The 15,994-nt window shown below is 33.5% G+C and overlaps 1 protein-coding gene across 11 annotated transcripts in view; it reads left to right on the top strand.

The window, feature by feature from the left end:
• The window catches only part of ATF7IP (activating transcription factor 7 interacting protein), a 130,638-nt gene that overhangs the window by 67,055 nt on the left and 47,589 nt on the right, over nt 1–15,994 (top strand). For 9 of the 11 annotated variants that reach the window (XM_074269113.1, XM_074269111.1, XM_074269108.1 and 6 more), the window contains 3 exons: nt 5,762–6,807; nt 13,336–13,416; nt 13,704–13,852. In XM_074269113.1, coding sequence (XP_074125214.1) covers nt 5,769–6,807; nt 13,336–13,416; nt 13,704–13,852 — 1,269 coding nt within the window. In that variant the 5' untranslated portion in view covers nt 5,762–5,768. The remainder of the gene's footprint in view (nt 1–5,761; nt 6,808–13,335; nt 13,417–13,703; nt 13,853–15,994) is intronic. The other 2 variants (XM_074269119.1, XM_074269109.1) reach the window with 1 other exon arrangement.

The raw sequence follows: 15,994 nt of genomic DNA, 5'->3' as shown, positions 1-15,994 counted from the left end.
AAGTGCATTAAGTACCTGCTATGTGTTAGCCAGTATGCTAGGTGCTGGGGATAGAAAAAAAGTTCAACAGTTTCTGGCATTAAGGAGTTTTTATTCTAATAAGGTAGGTGCAAATATATATAGATAGATAGAAATATACACAGAATATTAGCATCTCAGGGAGTAGAAAAGGCCTTATTCCAAGTCTTGGAGGAAATAAAGGATTTTAATAGCAAAGAATACCGTTCTCAACATAGAATAATTGTCAAGCAACAATGACTATGTGTCAGGCATTATGATAATGCAAAGAGCATATATTGTAATGGGAAAAACAGCATGTGAATGTGTACATGAAAGAGATTATCAGTCCATATAGGGAATCTGAAAGAAAAAAAGAAGGCATTAAAAGCTTTTGGCATCTCAACAGGCAGGCAAGAAGAAGGTATTTGACCATCATCTTAAAGGAAGCCAAGTAAACTAGGAGATAAAAGGTCAAGGGCAGACTGTTAAATTCATGATGGGTAGCCGATTCTAAAACATCGAGTCAAGAGATGTCATGTGTGAGAATTTTAGATTGTGTGGAGAGATTTAAAATATGTGGAAATGTGGATTTTATATTTCATCCCAGAAATAACTCAGTGGAGTTTATTTGAATTGTGAGTGGGGGGTGGGTGAGAGGAGGGCAGAGAAGTGTAATATTTGGTCACATGTGTATGAATAGTGGTAAGACAGGGAGACACCAAATAGGTGGCTGTAGTATTCCTATATGTACCTTTACACTTACCCATACACACTTGTTCTTCACCATGCTTTTTCACTGCACTGTTTCTTAGATTTCTTCACAGAAGAAATGTCATTTTGATCTATGATGGCTACATTTGTGATTTCTCTTTTGTGATTTCTTGTTTATCCCTGAAACTTTTTACAATTGAAGCCTTGAAATTTTGTTAATCCCCCTTCTCCTTTGATATTTGTCAATTAGCAGGAAAACATTAAATACCTATAATTAAAATAAATAAGTACTGTATTAGGATCATAGATCTTGGATCTAGAAGAGGCCTTTAAGGCCTTTGAGTTCAGCCTTCTCATTTTCTGTTGTATCTGCTGCTTAGTGTGGTATATGGTTTGATAACTGACATATGGTACGTGGGCAGTTTTTTTTCCTACTCAGTTTTCTGCTTAAAGGCTTTTTGATAAAATTATAGTTTTCAGGCAAATTTAAACTTACAGAAATCCACATACCCTTCCCAGATGCTGTCTTCTGGACTAGCAGTTCACTCACCACCTTTTTTTTTTCCTCTTGAAGCCCCTATCTATTACCAGTAATGATGAAAAAACCACTCTTACAGTGTTCAGATTCTTAGCCCAGTATAATGCGTAACTAGAAGTAGGAGTTCTTCCAAGTGCTGTTCTCATTTATGCATAGATGAATTATTAGAAGTAATTAAGTAATAGTTATCCATTTGGCAATTCTCAGGATGTCAGATCCACATCTACTGAAGCTGCATTTCTCCTTATTTTTCACATCAGATTATGAAGCAGATAGCTGCTTCGTTACCTTCTCAGAATAATCAATCACTACTACTTGAGTTTTTTTTTTTGTTTTTTTTTTTTTTTCTTTGACCAGTTTCAATAGCTTCTCTCCTACTAGCATATATAAGATTCTCCTGATCGTTCTTTTAAACTAGCAAAGCTTCTTTGGAGAGGTTCTTCTCTTTCCCTGGAAAGTTGCCTTAATCTATTACATGGAGTTCTCAAAGGACAATAGTTGTCCTGTGCTCTGATTGCTTTGGCAAGTACTTGTTTCAAGACCTTCTCATTGCTGATTGTCATTGTTCTTAAACTATGGGTTTTAAAATTGTACATAGTATTCCAGGTGTGGTCTGGCTTGGGAAGAATATGTATATATAAATGGATCCTAAAATTACATAAATTAATGCAGCCTGAAATTATTTTGGCTGCCATGGCTCAGTGAAAGTTATTTTGCTATAATTCTTATTTTGAAAACACATATTTCTTTTAACATGATTGATATATTAGGAAATAATTTTGAATATAATTAGAATTTCATATTTGCTTATGTTCTATTTTTTTCCTCATGAAAAATGATGAGTACATAAAACTGTACCTAACTGTGAACTGAGCTATGTAAGGATACAGAAACGCATATGCATGTATCTCAAATATCTGCCTGCTATCTCAGTTCACGACATGATACATAATTTGTTACAAGATTGTATTTTTCTATTTTTTCATGTTCATGAATTTTACTATATATATATATATATATATATATATATATATATATATATAATTCAACATCTTAAATATGTCTAAGCATCTTGATTCAAAAACACCAGTCATTATATAAAAGGAAAGATTTTGGGGGAGAAGTTTGAAATAGTAAAGCATTTTAAAGGAAATGAAGAGAGCATTTGGTATCTCCCCAGCAGTAGGAATAAAGAATTCACATGGTGGTAATCTTCAGAAACAAAAAACCCATGAAAATAAAAAATTATATATATATCCAAAGCTGGAAGTGTTGTTCCTATAATTCCCATATGCCCTGTGGTTATTATTACACAATTTTAAATAGTATAGCGACTTTTAAAAAATAAAATTAATTGACTTAAAAATCAATTTTTACATCTCTAAAAATGTCTAATATTTTGCTTCAGTTATTTGTTTTACATGATTTGGAATTGTTCACAAGATTTTGATATGCTCTTTAATTATAATGAAACAAAATACATTAGATATTAAACATATCTTTGAACAATCTATTTCCTGAGTCTAACTTTCATTATATAGCCTATAGGTTTTCTATTAAACCAAACAAGTTCTCAGGCTATTGAAGCATATTTATCATCATCTCTTGGATAGATGCCTTTACTTTAAAATATTTATTTATTTATTTATTGGAGGCTGGGGTTAAGTGACTTGCCCAGGGTCACACAGCTAGGACGTGTTAAGTGTCTGAGACCAGATTTGAACTTGGGTCCTCCTGAATTCAGGGCTGGTGCTCTATCCACTGTGCCACCTAGCTGCCCCTATTTTAAAATTTTTAAAAAATAATTTTTTATTTAAAAATAAAAGCTACATGTAAGGATAATTTTTTAACATTCTTATTTTTAAATTTTTTAAGTTCCAGATTTTTCTCCCTTTCCCCTTTCTAGAGAGTAAGTAATTTAATATAGGTTATACATATTTAAATCGTGCAACGCTTACTATCATTAGTCATGCTGTGAAGGAACACAAACAGAAAAAAACATTTTTAAAAAAGGTGCATTGCCCAAATGATAGGCATCCCTTCAATTTCCAATTGTTTGCTACTACAAAAAGCTGTTATAGATATTTTTGTATAAATAGGTTCTTTTCCCTTAAGCTTCTAGATATTGTGTGATCATAGAGTTGAAGGGAAAAAAATAGCACCAAGGAGAACAGTGGCCCTGTAGCATTTGATGTAGTTGACATCTATCTGTTAATTCTTGTTCTGTTTTGAATTTAATATTAATTAGTCTGAATATCACTTCAAACATTTACTAACGTCATTACAATTGACAAAGGATAGGGGGAAGTGAACAAGCATTTTATTAAATGCTTATTATAGACCAAGCATTGTAAAGTGATTTATATATATTATCTCATTTAATCTTCACAACAATCCTCAGATTGATGCTATTATTATATCCATTTTTTTTACAGTCAAAAGAAATTAAGGCAAACAGATGTCTAGTGATTTGCCCAGGGTCACACAGCTAGTAAGTGCCAGAGACTGCTGGAGTTGAACTCAATTCTTTGTGACTTGGAATCCAGAACTCTATCCATTGTGCCACTTGACTGTCACTTTTAACTAGTTAGAACCTCAATTTCTTATCTGAAAAATGGGGATAACTATTTTTTCACCATATTTTACAGTGTTGTGCTCTCTAGTTCAGAAGTTCTCACCAAGATTTTGCCATTTTGTATCATTTCTGTAGGTAAAATTATCATAAGAATCATTTTTATAGCTTCTCTGTTACTCTTCTTACAGTATTTTTAAAATAAGTTTTTATTGATGTCTTACATTTCTTATGTCATCAAAGTTGTTCCTAGTATTCCTTACATTCCCCTTTCCAGAGAGCCATCCCATATAATGAAGATTTTTTTTTTTTTTAAAGAGGAAAGAAAAACAGCACAACTGAAGAAATGCATTGATAAAATCCAAAAATAGGTGCAATATATATTACCTATATGTCGACCTACCACTTATTTCCTGAAGGGGTCAGTTGAGGATATTCTCCCATATCTATTCATTCAATACTTGGTCTTAATTTTTATTCCTTTTTTGGGGGGAGGTATGTGTCGTGGTTTATTTATATATTGTGGTTATTGTGTATATTGTTTTCTTGATTTTGCCTGTAAGATTTCATACAGACCTTTCCATTCTTTACTGTGTTTGTCACACATGATTCTTAAAGCATGGTAATAATCCATATTATTCATGGGCTTCCATTTATGCATTCTTTAATCATTCTTTTTGTTTCCAGTTCTTTATATTTTGGTGTATGTGGAATTTTTTTGTTGTATTTCAGTCATTTTGGAGATAGGGCTTCATAAGTTTCAAAAATCTTAGGGCAAATATTTATCTTATTTAATTGGAATAAAGATCTGAAATTCCTGAATTTCTAAAAATGTTTCATTGAAAGACTATTAGGAAACATACCTAAATAAAGAACATCCTCTTTAATCATTTATCTACTATTGTTAAGATAAAACATTTACTCCAAGAAAATACTTTTATCCTCCTGGCAGTTTTATTGTAAAGGTCAATCTATAAAAGAAGATGAGGGAATAAGTAAAAGTAAGCAGTTACTTAATGCAGAAAAAGTTTTCATTTTATTTTCAAAATGTGCTTAAGAACAAAATTTTAATTTTCATGTGTAAATATTAGCCTTGCTGGTTCTTTTTGAGTTACTTTTAAATGATCATACAGAATGTAGAAGAATATTTGTCTTCAATTATAATCTTGAAAATCTATAAAACTAATTTTAAAAAATTAACTAAAAGTAGCACTGAAGTTGAAGTTATAAGTGACCTGTATTCAAATTCTATTTTTCTATATCTTATTGCTTTTATGACATTGGATAATCCTTTCAACCCTACTCTTGGTTTCCTAACATGTAAAATTGCCGCAATAATACTGATAGTACATTTTTTATAAGTTGCAAATGAGTTGATAATGCTTTGTCAAGCTTCGTGTATTAAATAAAATGTCAGATATTAGAAATTACTGTTACTGTTTAGAGGCTAAACTAGCAAAGACAGTGTGAAAGTGAAATGAAGGTAGTCATTTTAAAAGAAAGAAGCCCTATTGGTAAGCACCTTGGTTTCCAGTATTTCTGTACTTAACATAAATATTCTCCTTTTTAAATGCTAGTCTGGCATAGTATATACTGATAATGATTTTTAGGGAAAACTCAAAAGAGTAAATAGGGGCTTATAGGCAAGCATTATAGGTTTTGGGTTTTTTTCCTGAGACAGTTGGGGTTTAAGTGATTTGCCTAAGGTCACACAGCTAGGAAGTGTTAAGTGTCTGAGGTGGTGCTCTATGCACTGTACCACCTAGCTGCCCCTAAGCCTTGTAGTGTTTTTCATAGTAAAGGAATGTTTCTCTACTGAGACCAATGATCACTTTATATTATCAATACATAAGTTATTTAAAAACAATTTTTGGTATTAGAAGAAAATTATTAATTTATTAAATATTCATTTAGTTATTCTTTTTTTTTTTTTTTTAAAGATTCAAAATGGAAAGTACAGAAGAACCTCAGAAAAAAATCTTTAAAGCCCGAAAAACAATGAGAGTGAGTGATCGTCAACAACTTGAGGTGGTTTACAAAGTCAAAGAAGAGCTACTGAAAACTGATGTCAAACTTTTAAATGGCAAGCATGAAAATGGTGACTCTGACCTAAATTCACCATTAGATAGTACTGACTGCATAGATGATAAGGAGGTGAATGGCATAGAAGATGTTTGTTTGGATCTTGAAGAAAAGAAATCTGAATTGAAAGAACCTTCTCCTAATTTCTTAAATATTGATGTAAGAGAAGAGGATGAAGATTCAAGTCAAAAATGTGAAACAGCATCACCTAAAAACACAGTTTATGAACCAGAACAAGATACTGTCCCTGAAACTGAAAACACAGTTCCTAATAGCAATAAAGAAGATGGTGATATCCTTGAAAAAAATAGCACAGATGATGAAAATTTGGACCAAAGAGAAAAAGAGAGCCCACTTGAAGACAAAACTATAGTTAGTGATAATATTGAAATTGAAGAAGAAAAACTGGAGTCAAATACTGTACCTGTTAGTGCTGATCTTCCTACTGAAGATGAAAAGAATATGGAGGAAAATCCTGTTACAGAGTCAGCTTTTGAAGAAGAAGCTATTTCTAGCAGTATGGAAATAGACAAAGATACAAAGAGTGAAGATGACAAATCTCCAGATCTTCCAGAAACCACTGAAGAAAATGTTGAAAATGAGAAAAATGAGAAAATTTTAGACAACACAGACTCTATGGAGACAGATGAAATTATTCCCATTTTGGAAAAGCTAGCTCCTGCTGAAGATGAACTTAGCTTTTCTAAAACTTCTCTCATTCCACTTGAAGAGACAAGCCCAGATTTGGGAGAAAAATTGGAGAACTCTCTAGGTTCACCATCCAAGCAAGAGAGTAGTAGTGAGAGTTTGCCAAAAGAGGCTTTCTTGGTACTCTCTGATGAAGAGGAAGCTTCTGGTGAAAAAGATGTTGAAATTGTGTTGCCAGTTGAATCAAGTTCTCCAGGTTAGAGAGTTAGGTTTAAATTTTTTATTATTTTCTTCATGATATAAAGATTGTAAAGGCTTAATTTGTCATTTATAGGTTGTGAAATGTCTCAGACAGTTGAAAACATGGGCTAGGAACTTGAAATTACTTAAATTGGAGGTACTGGGAATCAGACTCTGTAAACTGATATTTAAAATCATTTCTGTGGATGACATTGTGTGGGGGAAGAGCAGATTAGAGGCCCAAGAATAGAACTTTATGAAATTTACACATTTGGGAAAGAGCCAGAAAAGGAATTGGTTTAGAGCAGTAGTCCTCAAACTTTTAAAATAGGGGGCCAGTTCACTGTCCCTCAGACTGTGGGAGGGCTGGACTATAGTAAAAACAAAAACTTACACTCTGTCTCCACCCCTCAGCCCATTTTGTCATAACCCATGGGGCCGCATAAACGTCCTCGAACCACCACATCTGGCCCACTGGCCGGAGTTTTGAGAACCCCTGGTTTAGAGTTTGGAGGAAATGGAATAGAGACATCAGAACAAAGAGAGGGAGAAGACTTTATTTATGGTTAGACATTTCAGAGGGGTCAAAGAAAAAGAGCACAATGAAATAATTTTGAATTTTAATAGTCACTTGGTTTCCTTTTTCTCTAAAAACCTTTTCAATATTATATATTTAAAATATATTTGAGAATGGGTATTTTTTAAAATGACTATATTTGGTTCTCATTTTCTTTTATTAAGGAAAGGGAAATTTTAAAAAGAATTACTTTGCCTTCTTTAGTTGGGGTTTTTGTTTTTTTTTTTTTTTTTTTTTGGTTTGTGTTTTGTTGTCGTGGTGGTTTGTTTTGGGGGAGATTTTTTGGATTAAGTGAAAGAGGAGTTTTTTTTTTTTACTTAATTGTGACCCAGCCTTAATCACTGAATGGGTATGGCCTCAGTCAAACTGAGACCTGTTGAAGATCTTAGCTTAAAAAGGCGAAGGTCTCCCCTTTCATCCAGGGCCATCTCCAGTTGTCCTGATCTATATCTGGCCTCTGGACACTGAAGGCTCTGGAGGGGAAAGTGAAACAGATGATCTTGTCTAGCCCTTCTTCACTCAAATCTAATTCACTTGCATGTCATAGCCTCACCTCCCTGATGTCACATGGACTTCTTCAAGAACAAAGGACAAACAACATTAGTACTACATGAACTTTTTAGAGCAAGATTTTTTTTTTAAATTTTGCTCAGTCAGTAGCTTAAATTAAGAAACTACAATCTATTCATCTCATGTTTGAAAAGACTCAGCAGAAACTCCTAACCCTGCCAGAGATGCTTCTTATTTCTTCCCTCTTCCCTCTTCTGTGTTATTTCTCTTCCTCTTCTATGTTATCTGGACAGCAAATTTAAAGCTGTTGACTTACAGTAATGTCCCAAGTCAGGAGTTTTCTAGTAAATTTTTAAAGTTTAAAAAAAAATTCATCCCTTGGTTTCATTATTAAAAAGTAAAAGTAAAAATATTTGGCAGAAGGCATTTAACTTACTAGGTGGAAATAAGACCTTCAGTTTCTCCTTACACTATCTGTGGAACAAACAAGCTATCCACGGGTTTTGTGATCATATGACTCATCTTTATTCCTTATGGACACCTTTACTGCTTTTGATAGAAATTCTTTTTTTGTTTTATGTTGCAGTCTGCTCACATCTATCATAAGGCACTTCCGTGTTGTAGGGAAAGCTTTTTTAAAGCACTTTAATATGAAATGTTACTTTTTAATCATCCTAAAATTTATCTCTCCCTTAAATCATTTCTTGAGTCACTATGACCTTGTGGAAAAAGTTTTAGATTCTTAGTTAGGAGAAATAGGTTTCCATTCCCATTTTATAGTTGATGATAGGGGAATTCATTTAAACGGGCCAAGTTTTATTTTCCTTATCTGTTAAGAATAAAAATAACTACTTCAACGGTTTGTTATAGAGAAAAGTCTTTGCAAACTTTACAATACTTATAAGTGTAAGGTAGTGCTGAAGAATAAGCAGTAAATTTGAGCTTTCCATGTGCACAGACAGATTTGTCTATTGCACTGAGTGGCCTAAAAGGAAGAATAAGATAATTGCAAATGAAAAGAATACGTAAAGATTAAGATAGTAGGGGCAACTAGATGGCACAGCCCTGAAGTCAGGAGGACCTGTGTTCAAATGTGGTCTCAGACTGGTAACACTTCTAGCTGTGTGACCTGGGGCAAGTCACTTAATCCTAATTACCTCAAAAGAATACGCCAGTCAAGTGATGTCCTTGGTCTCAAAGATCTACCTATTAACCCCAAGCCCAATGCCTTTTCTTTTTTAATACTTGAATGAATTCAGTTATGTACTCTCTACCATTCGGAGGATTCAAGGTTTTGCAGCTAGTTAAAAGGATACTTTCATTTTCTATTCTTCCATTCCCAATGATACATAATTCTTGTCGGCTTAAGCAGAAATCATCTTTCTACTCCTTTATTCCCTGCTACCACTATGTTTTCTGATCCCTATTCTCAGCCCTTCCATTTCCCAATCTAACTCTGCTCATTCTTTCTCTTGTGATCTCTGGAATTTCTATCCTATTATTAACAGACTTCCTTTCATCTTATAGAATTTTCTCCCATTGTCCTTCCATCTTCTGGCATATACAGGATGCTTCCTCCAGGAAACATTATCTCTGACCATCTTTTCTGATGATACTGATTATACTTTCTCATACAGCTTTTTTTGAGATTAATTCTCTCTAGATGTATCACCCCTTCCAGATCCTGATGTTTATTGTCTCCAGATCCCTCCCACACTTATCCCCATCATTTTTCCTTCCTTTCAAGGTGTTTAGTACTTCACTCATACACATGAATCATCTTTATTTCAACTTCTGCCCTTATACTAAGTAATTTTCACATATACATTGATGTTCCCTTAAATTCCCTATTCTCCCAGTACCGTAATTGCCTCTTGTTCCTGTGATCTGTTCCTTTATTTACCTCAGCCACAAGGGAGGGTTATCATTATCTAGAAGTATTCCAGTTCCTATGATCAAGAACTTTGAAGTTCCTTTGTCTTAGTATTACTCACCATTATTCCCTCTTTCCCTGTGATTTACTCCTCAACCCTATTCTTCATCTTTGCCATGACCTTCAATTCTCTGAAATCATTAACCCTTGTTTTGGCTTTACTTCTCAGCTTTGACCTTACAGTTATACATTAATCTTTAGTCTGGAATCTCTTGCCCTATTTTCTGTTGCTGCTTTTGTTTTGCAAAATGCCTATCCCAGATTATTCCCATCTTCTGTCTAATCTGCTTCTACTAACCTTATGCTAAAAAGGTGCTAGAGGCAGTTGCTAAAGCCTTGATAAATTTTTTGTTATCTGATCTCATCTGGGCAAGGCTAGTCCTTTTAGTCCACTTTAATTGATCCTCTATCCTATTCCCTTCAGCAGCTATTCTAAATATTATAAAATGTTTAGAATAGCTGCTGAAAGGAATAGCACAGAGCCTCCCATAACACACATGTCTTTAGCCTACCTTTTTCCCAGAAAGTCTCTGGTCTGTACTAAGAAAAAGGGGATATTTACTATGAATTCTGTCTTCTGTTGTATTCTGCCTCTCACAACCTTTGACATCACCCCTCATTCCTTTCTTTACTCTTGTCTATGATGAAGTTAGCTTTTTTTTTATTCTAAGACCATAGTCTCTGCTTCTACTTTTTTTTTAAAATTTTCCTCGATTACATGCAAAATAACTTTTTTTTTTTTTTTTAGTGGAGTTTATACATGTCCATTCATTTTTAAAATATATTTCCATATGAATCATATTGGGAAAGAAAAATCAGGATAAAATGAGAAAAAAGAAGAAAAAAAGTGAACATAGCATATGTTGATTTACATTCATTTTTCCATAGTTCTCCTTCTGAATGCAGATGGTATTTTCCATCCAAAGTTTATTGGGATTGCCTTGGAGCACTGAACTGCCGATCAATGCACAAGTTTGCTGTTGCTATATACAGTGGTTCTGCTTGTTTCACTGGGGCATCCGCTCATGTTCCAGGGCTTTCTAAAATCAGCCCCCCCCCCTTTTTTTTAAATAAAACAATAATATTCTATTAGTTTTCACATACCATAGCTTATTTAACTATTTCCCAATTGATGAGCATCTTTCTATTCATTTTATAGTTCTTTGCCACAACAAAAAGATCAACTTTTACTCTCCATCTCATTCGATCTATCTTCTATTACAGATTTATACCTTCTTTTTTTTTACTCTATGCCTCGGGTTCAACCTTTTACTCATTCCATATTTTCCTTGAAGTCTTGTATCGACTTGTCTCAAACTGTTCTCTGCAAAGTGCCACTTTTTTTTTTTTTATGCTAAGAATAAATTGTTTCATTTTAAGGTATAACATTATGTAACATTACATTTTACATAAATTATTTAATTTTTCACAGTTCCTGTGAAGTAGTAGAGGCTCTTACTACCCATTTTAAAGATGAGGAAATTGAGACTGAGATATTATAGTCTTCCTGATTTCCACATTTAGCACTATCCATTGCACTTCCTTCTTCTCTCAGAGATTCTATAAGTTTTTGTTACATTATTTTTTCTTGATTCTCCTCTTTACCTGTCTGGTCTTAATTTTTCAATTTTTAATGGATCCTGCTCCATATTCTTTCCCCTAATAATATTAAGTACTCTGAAGTACATAGGCATAGGTTTCTTTGTCTGTTTTTTTTTTTCCTTCTTCTCTAATAAATATTTATTGAGTAATAGTCTTTTGTCTCTGTCTCTGTAAATATCCTTTATCTCTGTCTCTATTTATTAAATACTTATGACTGGTACTATGTTGGATGCTGAGGATATGAAGAGTCCTTATAAATATTTACAAAATATACTTTTGGGGGGGTAAGAGAGAGTCTAGGGCAGTGGTCCTCAAACTTTTTAAATACGGGGCTAGTCCACTGTCCCTCAGACTGTTTACTATAGTAAAAATAAAAACTCACACTCTGTCTCCACCCCTCAGCCCATTTGCCATAACCTGGCCGGCCACATAAATAAATGTCTTCAGCAGGCTGCATCTGGCTGCCGGCTGTAGTTTGAGAACCCCTGGTCTAGGGGATGCCTAATAGGTAAACTCTTTAATACCAATGTAGATAAAAAAAAACTACTCTTATCAGTACAGAATATTATCTTCTTTTTATTTTTGCCTGAGGGTATTTAAAAAGTTTTTAATCTTTTGAGGAGTTTCTGAACTCACAAGTGATAATTTTATGAAGTGAAAATAGAGCTGAACCAAAAGTTATTTCTGCTGTGATATAGTGCTCAATATATCACTGAATAAGTAGTTTGATGTTGTGATAAGAGAATTTTAGTATGAATTCTGCCAGCTTATCTCTCTGCCTGCCAGCCTGACTCTGTAACTGTAAACACAATTTTCTCCAGACTTCTGGTTCGTAATCTTTAAAAAAAGAGGATTGCATTAAATCACTTCTCTTTCCAAATCCTATCTATCATCCTTTGATAGATAATAGATTATAGGTGTATGTGCATGTAAATCATTTTGCCTCTCTTGTCCTTAGTTTTTTTTTTATCTGTAACATGAAAGGGATAAACTAAATTATTGCTAGAAGTTGAATTCTAAACAGTTATTGTCGGGTTAGTGCTTGAATTATGTAATACTTCTTGAAACTGAAAATCTGAGTGTCAACTGACACTTAATCAACATGTTTTGCCATTTTTATTTTTTACCTTAAGTACTTCTAATGTATCACTTGTATTCCTCTTTCTGTTATTCTTTTTCTTTAATATTGTTGCTATGAATGAATAAGACTTGGATCCCTTCAGTAAAATTTACTTAAGTAAAATAACCTTCAAGTTGCAAGCAGCTTATAATTCTCAAATTTACCAACTATTTTGAACTTAAAGAAATGCATTTATTTATATGTTATGACAGCTTTTTTTTTTTTTTCATATTTGAGGTATTTAAGGTTAAAGGTATCAACAACTTAGGCTTTCTGCATAAACTTCTGTTATAAGTAATCTAGATGGACTTAGTGATACTCAGCTATAATTTCAGCTACCAGGAAGGTTGAGACTAAATCTCTTGTGGTTAGGACACCTAGGTTATAGTGAGCTGTGCTGATCATTTGTCTTTAGTAAGTTCAGCCTTAATATGGTGAACCTTCTGGATTGGGGCATCCCGCCAAATTGTTATTTATCAGTGGTGAGATCCGCTAGTGAATGGTCTCTGCACTTTTCAGCCTGAGCAAAATAAAGAGATGGAAACCCAAGAATGGGAGAGAAGGAAAGTTCTGTATTTCAGTTTTAATCAAAACAGAAAATTGACAGCAATCTTCTTAAGGTAGTTCTAGTAATCATTCTTCTGGTTTTTCTCATTTTATTCTTTTAAAATTCAAGTTTATTTTTGTTATTTCCATAACTGTTAATTATGATGATTTTTTTTTTTTAAACAGTCAAAAGATCATAATGAATGACTTTGAACTTAATGTGGTTTTTTTTTTTGTGTGTTTTTTTTTAATACAGTAGAAACAGAGACAAAAGAAAAGGATTCAAAATTAGGAGAAGAAAAGGAAGCTCATAAAGAAGAAGAAAGGCCTGGAAAAAGTATGCCATGTGCCAATAAAAGCATAATTAAGTTCTTATAGATTAAAAACAATTTGAAGATATATTTATAGCACTTCATTTCCTATTGTAGTAACAGGATTGATCTTTTCATTTCTTAACTGCTTCTTTGTCTCTTTTCTTTCACCAGATTAATATGTAGAAATTTTTATTGTTACTGTGTAATGAGCAATGAGACAATTTTTATGACCTAAAGGAGTAGAGAAGATAAATCCTTATAGAAAGCAATAAAAATCAAACTGAGCATTCATTTTATTTTGTGCTTCCAGATGAATTGTTGTCAAGGAGAAAACGGTCCAAATCAGAAGATATGGATAATGTGCAATCTAAACGTCGTCGATATTTGGGAGAAGAATATGAAGCAGAACTCCAAGTAAAGATTACTGCAAGAGGAGACATCAACCAGAAGCTCCAAAAAGTATGATAATATAGACAGCTTCTTAACACATCAGAAATTTGAATGGAAGGTTTTGAGTTATTTAGTTATTATTGTTCTAGGTCTTTGTAGAAAATTTTAAGTTTTCAGTATACTAATTAATAAAGACCGAATAAGTGTTAAATAACAATATGTTATTTTTAATATTTAGTGTTTTGGCTTTTACTACAGAAAATAGATCAGTAAAGATTACATTTTACATTAAGAATTATATACATTTACATTAAAAATATATATATTATATTAAGAATTATATATACTGACATCCTTTGTAATTGTAATCTTTTTTCTGATTTTCCTTTCACAGATATGGGATCTTATAAAATTCATTTTGTTTTTCTATCATCCCTGAAAGGGTTTGGGCTCTAATATACAGAAAGGAAGAGGAAAGATCACAAAGTTTCTGTTTAGTATTGGTAGATTATCCTTTAAAGACTAGAGTCCCAATCCATAGTCACTAAACATTTATTATTGTAACCTCTACTATGCTAAATGTTGGGGATATAAATACAAGAAGAAAAAGATAATCCCTTCCTCTAGGAGTTTACTGTCTTTATAGAGGAAACTAAGCCTAGCTGGGTGGGGGCTATAAATGGAGGAGTGGAGGAAGAGTAAGCCATCCATTTAGAAAGGAGGAAATGTCAGAGGTGGACTTTTTTCTTAAATGGAGGTTTGAAGTTCACAACTCTAACCTCCCATCTGACACATGTTCTAGATGCTTATTCTTTCAACCTTACCTCTCTTTTTTCCTCCCGCTATGACTTGAATCATACAAAAATTAAAACAACAGATACTAGGAATAAAAAAAATTGTTCTTAAGGAGTTTATAATCTAATGGGGGAGACAACATGCATGTTTAAAGAAAATAAATTAGAAATAATAGAGGGGAGATACTAGCATATTTTAATGTATGTGAAAAACAATGGTTTTTAAGGTATAGGAGGATAAATGAATGGTAGAATAGAAAGATTAAAAGTGTTCTAGAGCAGTAATATCAAATTCAAATAGACATAAGGGCCTTAAAACTGTATGTAAAGATTTCTACAAGGTTACATATTGACTTTGAAAATCATATTAATATCTGTTTTAATTTATTTGTTTATTTTGTTAGATTTTCCCAATTACGTTTTAATTTGGGCTATACTTCAGACTTTTGGTGGGCCTGATGTTTGTTACCTCTGGGCGATTGTTTGCATTTTTCTGCTTTTCTTCCCTTTTGCCTTTGTTATGACTTCTCTCTATATAATCTATAATACAGATAACAATACCTGAGTTTCCTGGTGTGCCTTCACAAAACTGAGGTGTAGGAACTTTAGGTTAGAATAAGAAGCTAGACCTGTGATTTAATCATCATAGGAAACTCTCCTCAAAAGATACAGATCTGTCTGTAATTTGTCGACTTAAAATAGCTGCCTGTCTTGAAGAGCAAGTAAGTAACTTGCCCATGGTCACATAGTCTGATTGTTTCAGAAATAGGCCAAGAACACCCTCTCTCTCTCTCTCTCTCTCTCTCTCTCTCTCTCTCTCTCTCTCTCTCTCTCTCTCTCTCTCTCTCTCTCTCTCTTTCTCTCTCTCTCTCTCTCTCTCTCCCCCTCTCCCTCTCCCTCTCCCCTCCCTCCCTCATTTCTATTCCTTCCTTCCTTCCTTTCCTCTGTCCACATAGGGTATCATATCCTTACCTATAGATGCTCTTAAGAGCATGTGCTTTTTCTCTTCTGCACCTCTGAACCTTCCCAAGATATTTTGGAATTTACTGACTAGTTTCTTAAGGACATACCTTAAACCAAAATCAATCTGATTCTCATTGGCCTGCAATAGATTCCTATACCAAGCCCCATTTGATTTTGTTTGGGTCCTGATTGACTCAGATTGAATTTAAATAGCAGTCATTTCTGCTTTGGCCAGAAACCCCAAAGGTCTTCCCCTCCCAGATTCATTCATTCATTCATTTATTTAAATAGGTGAAAGAAGAGATTCTTTGTCTCAATTGCTATCTAGCCTTAATGACTGAATCAATCAAACTGAGGTCTTAGCTTTAAACGGCCAAGATCTCCCATTTCATTCAGAGCCATCTCCAATTGTCTTCATCTATGTATGTATCTGGCCTCTGGACCACAGATGCCT

This window comes from Sminthopsis crassicaudata, chromosome 5, assembly GCF_048593235.1.
Source record: "Sminthopsis crassicaudata isolate SCR6 chromosome 5, ASM4859323v1, whole genome shotgun sequence".
In the NCBI taxonomy this organism is placed as follows: Eukaryota; Metazoa; Chordata; class Mammalia; order Dasyuromorphia; family Dasyuridae; genus Sminthopsis; species Sminthopsis crassicaudata.
This window is presented reverse-complemented; position numbering and strand designations above follow the sequence as displayed.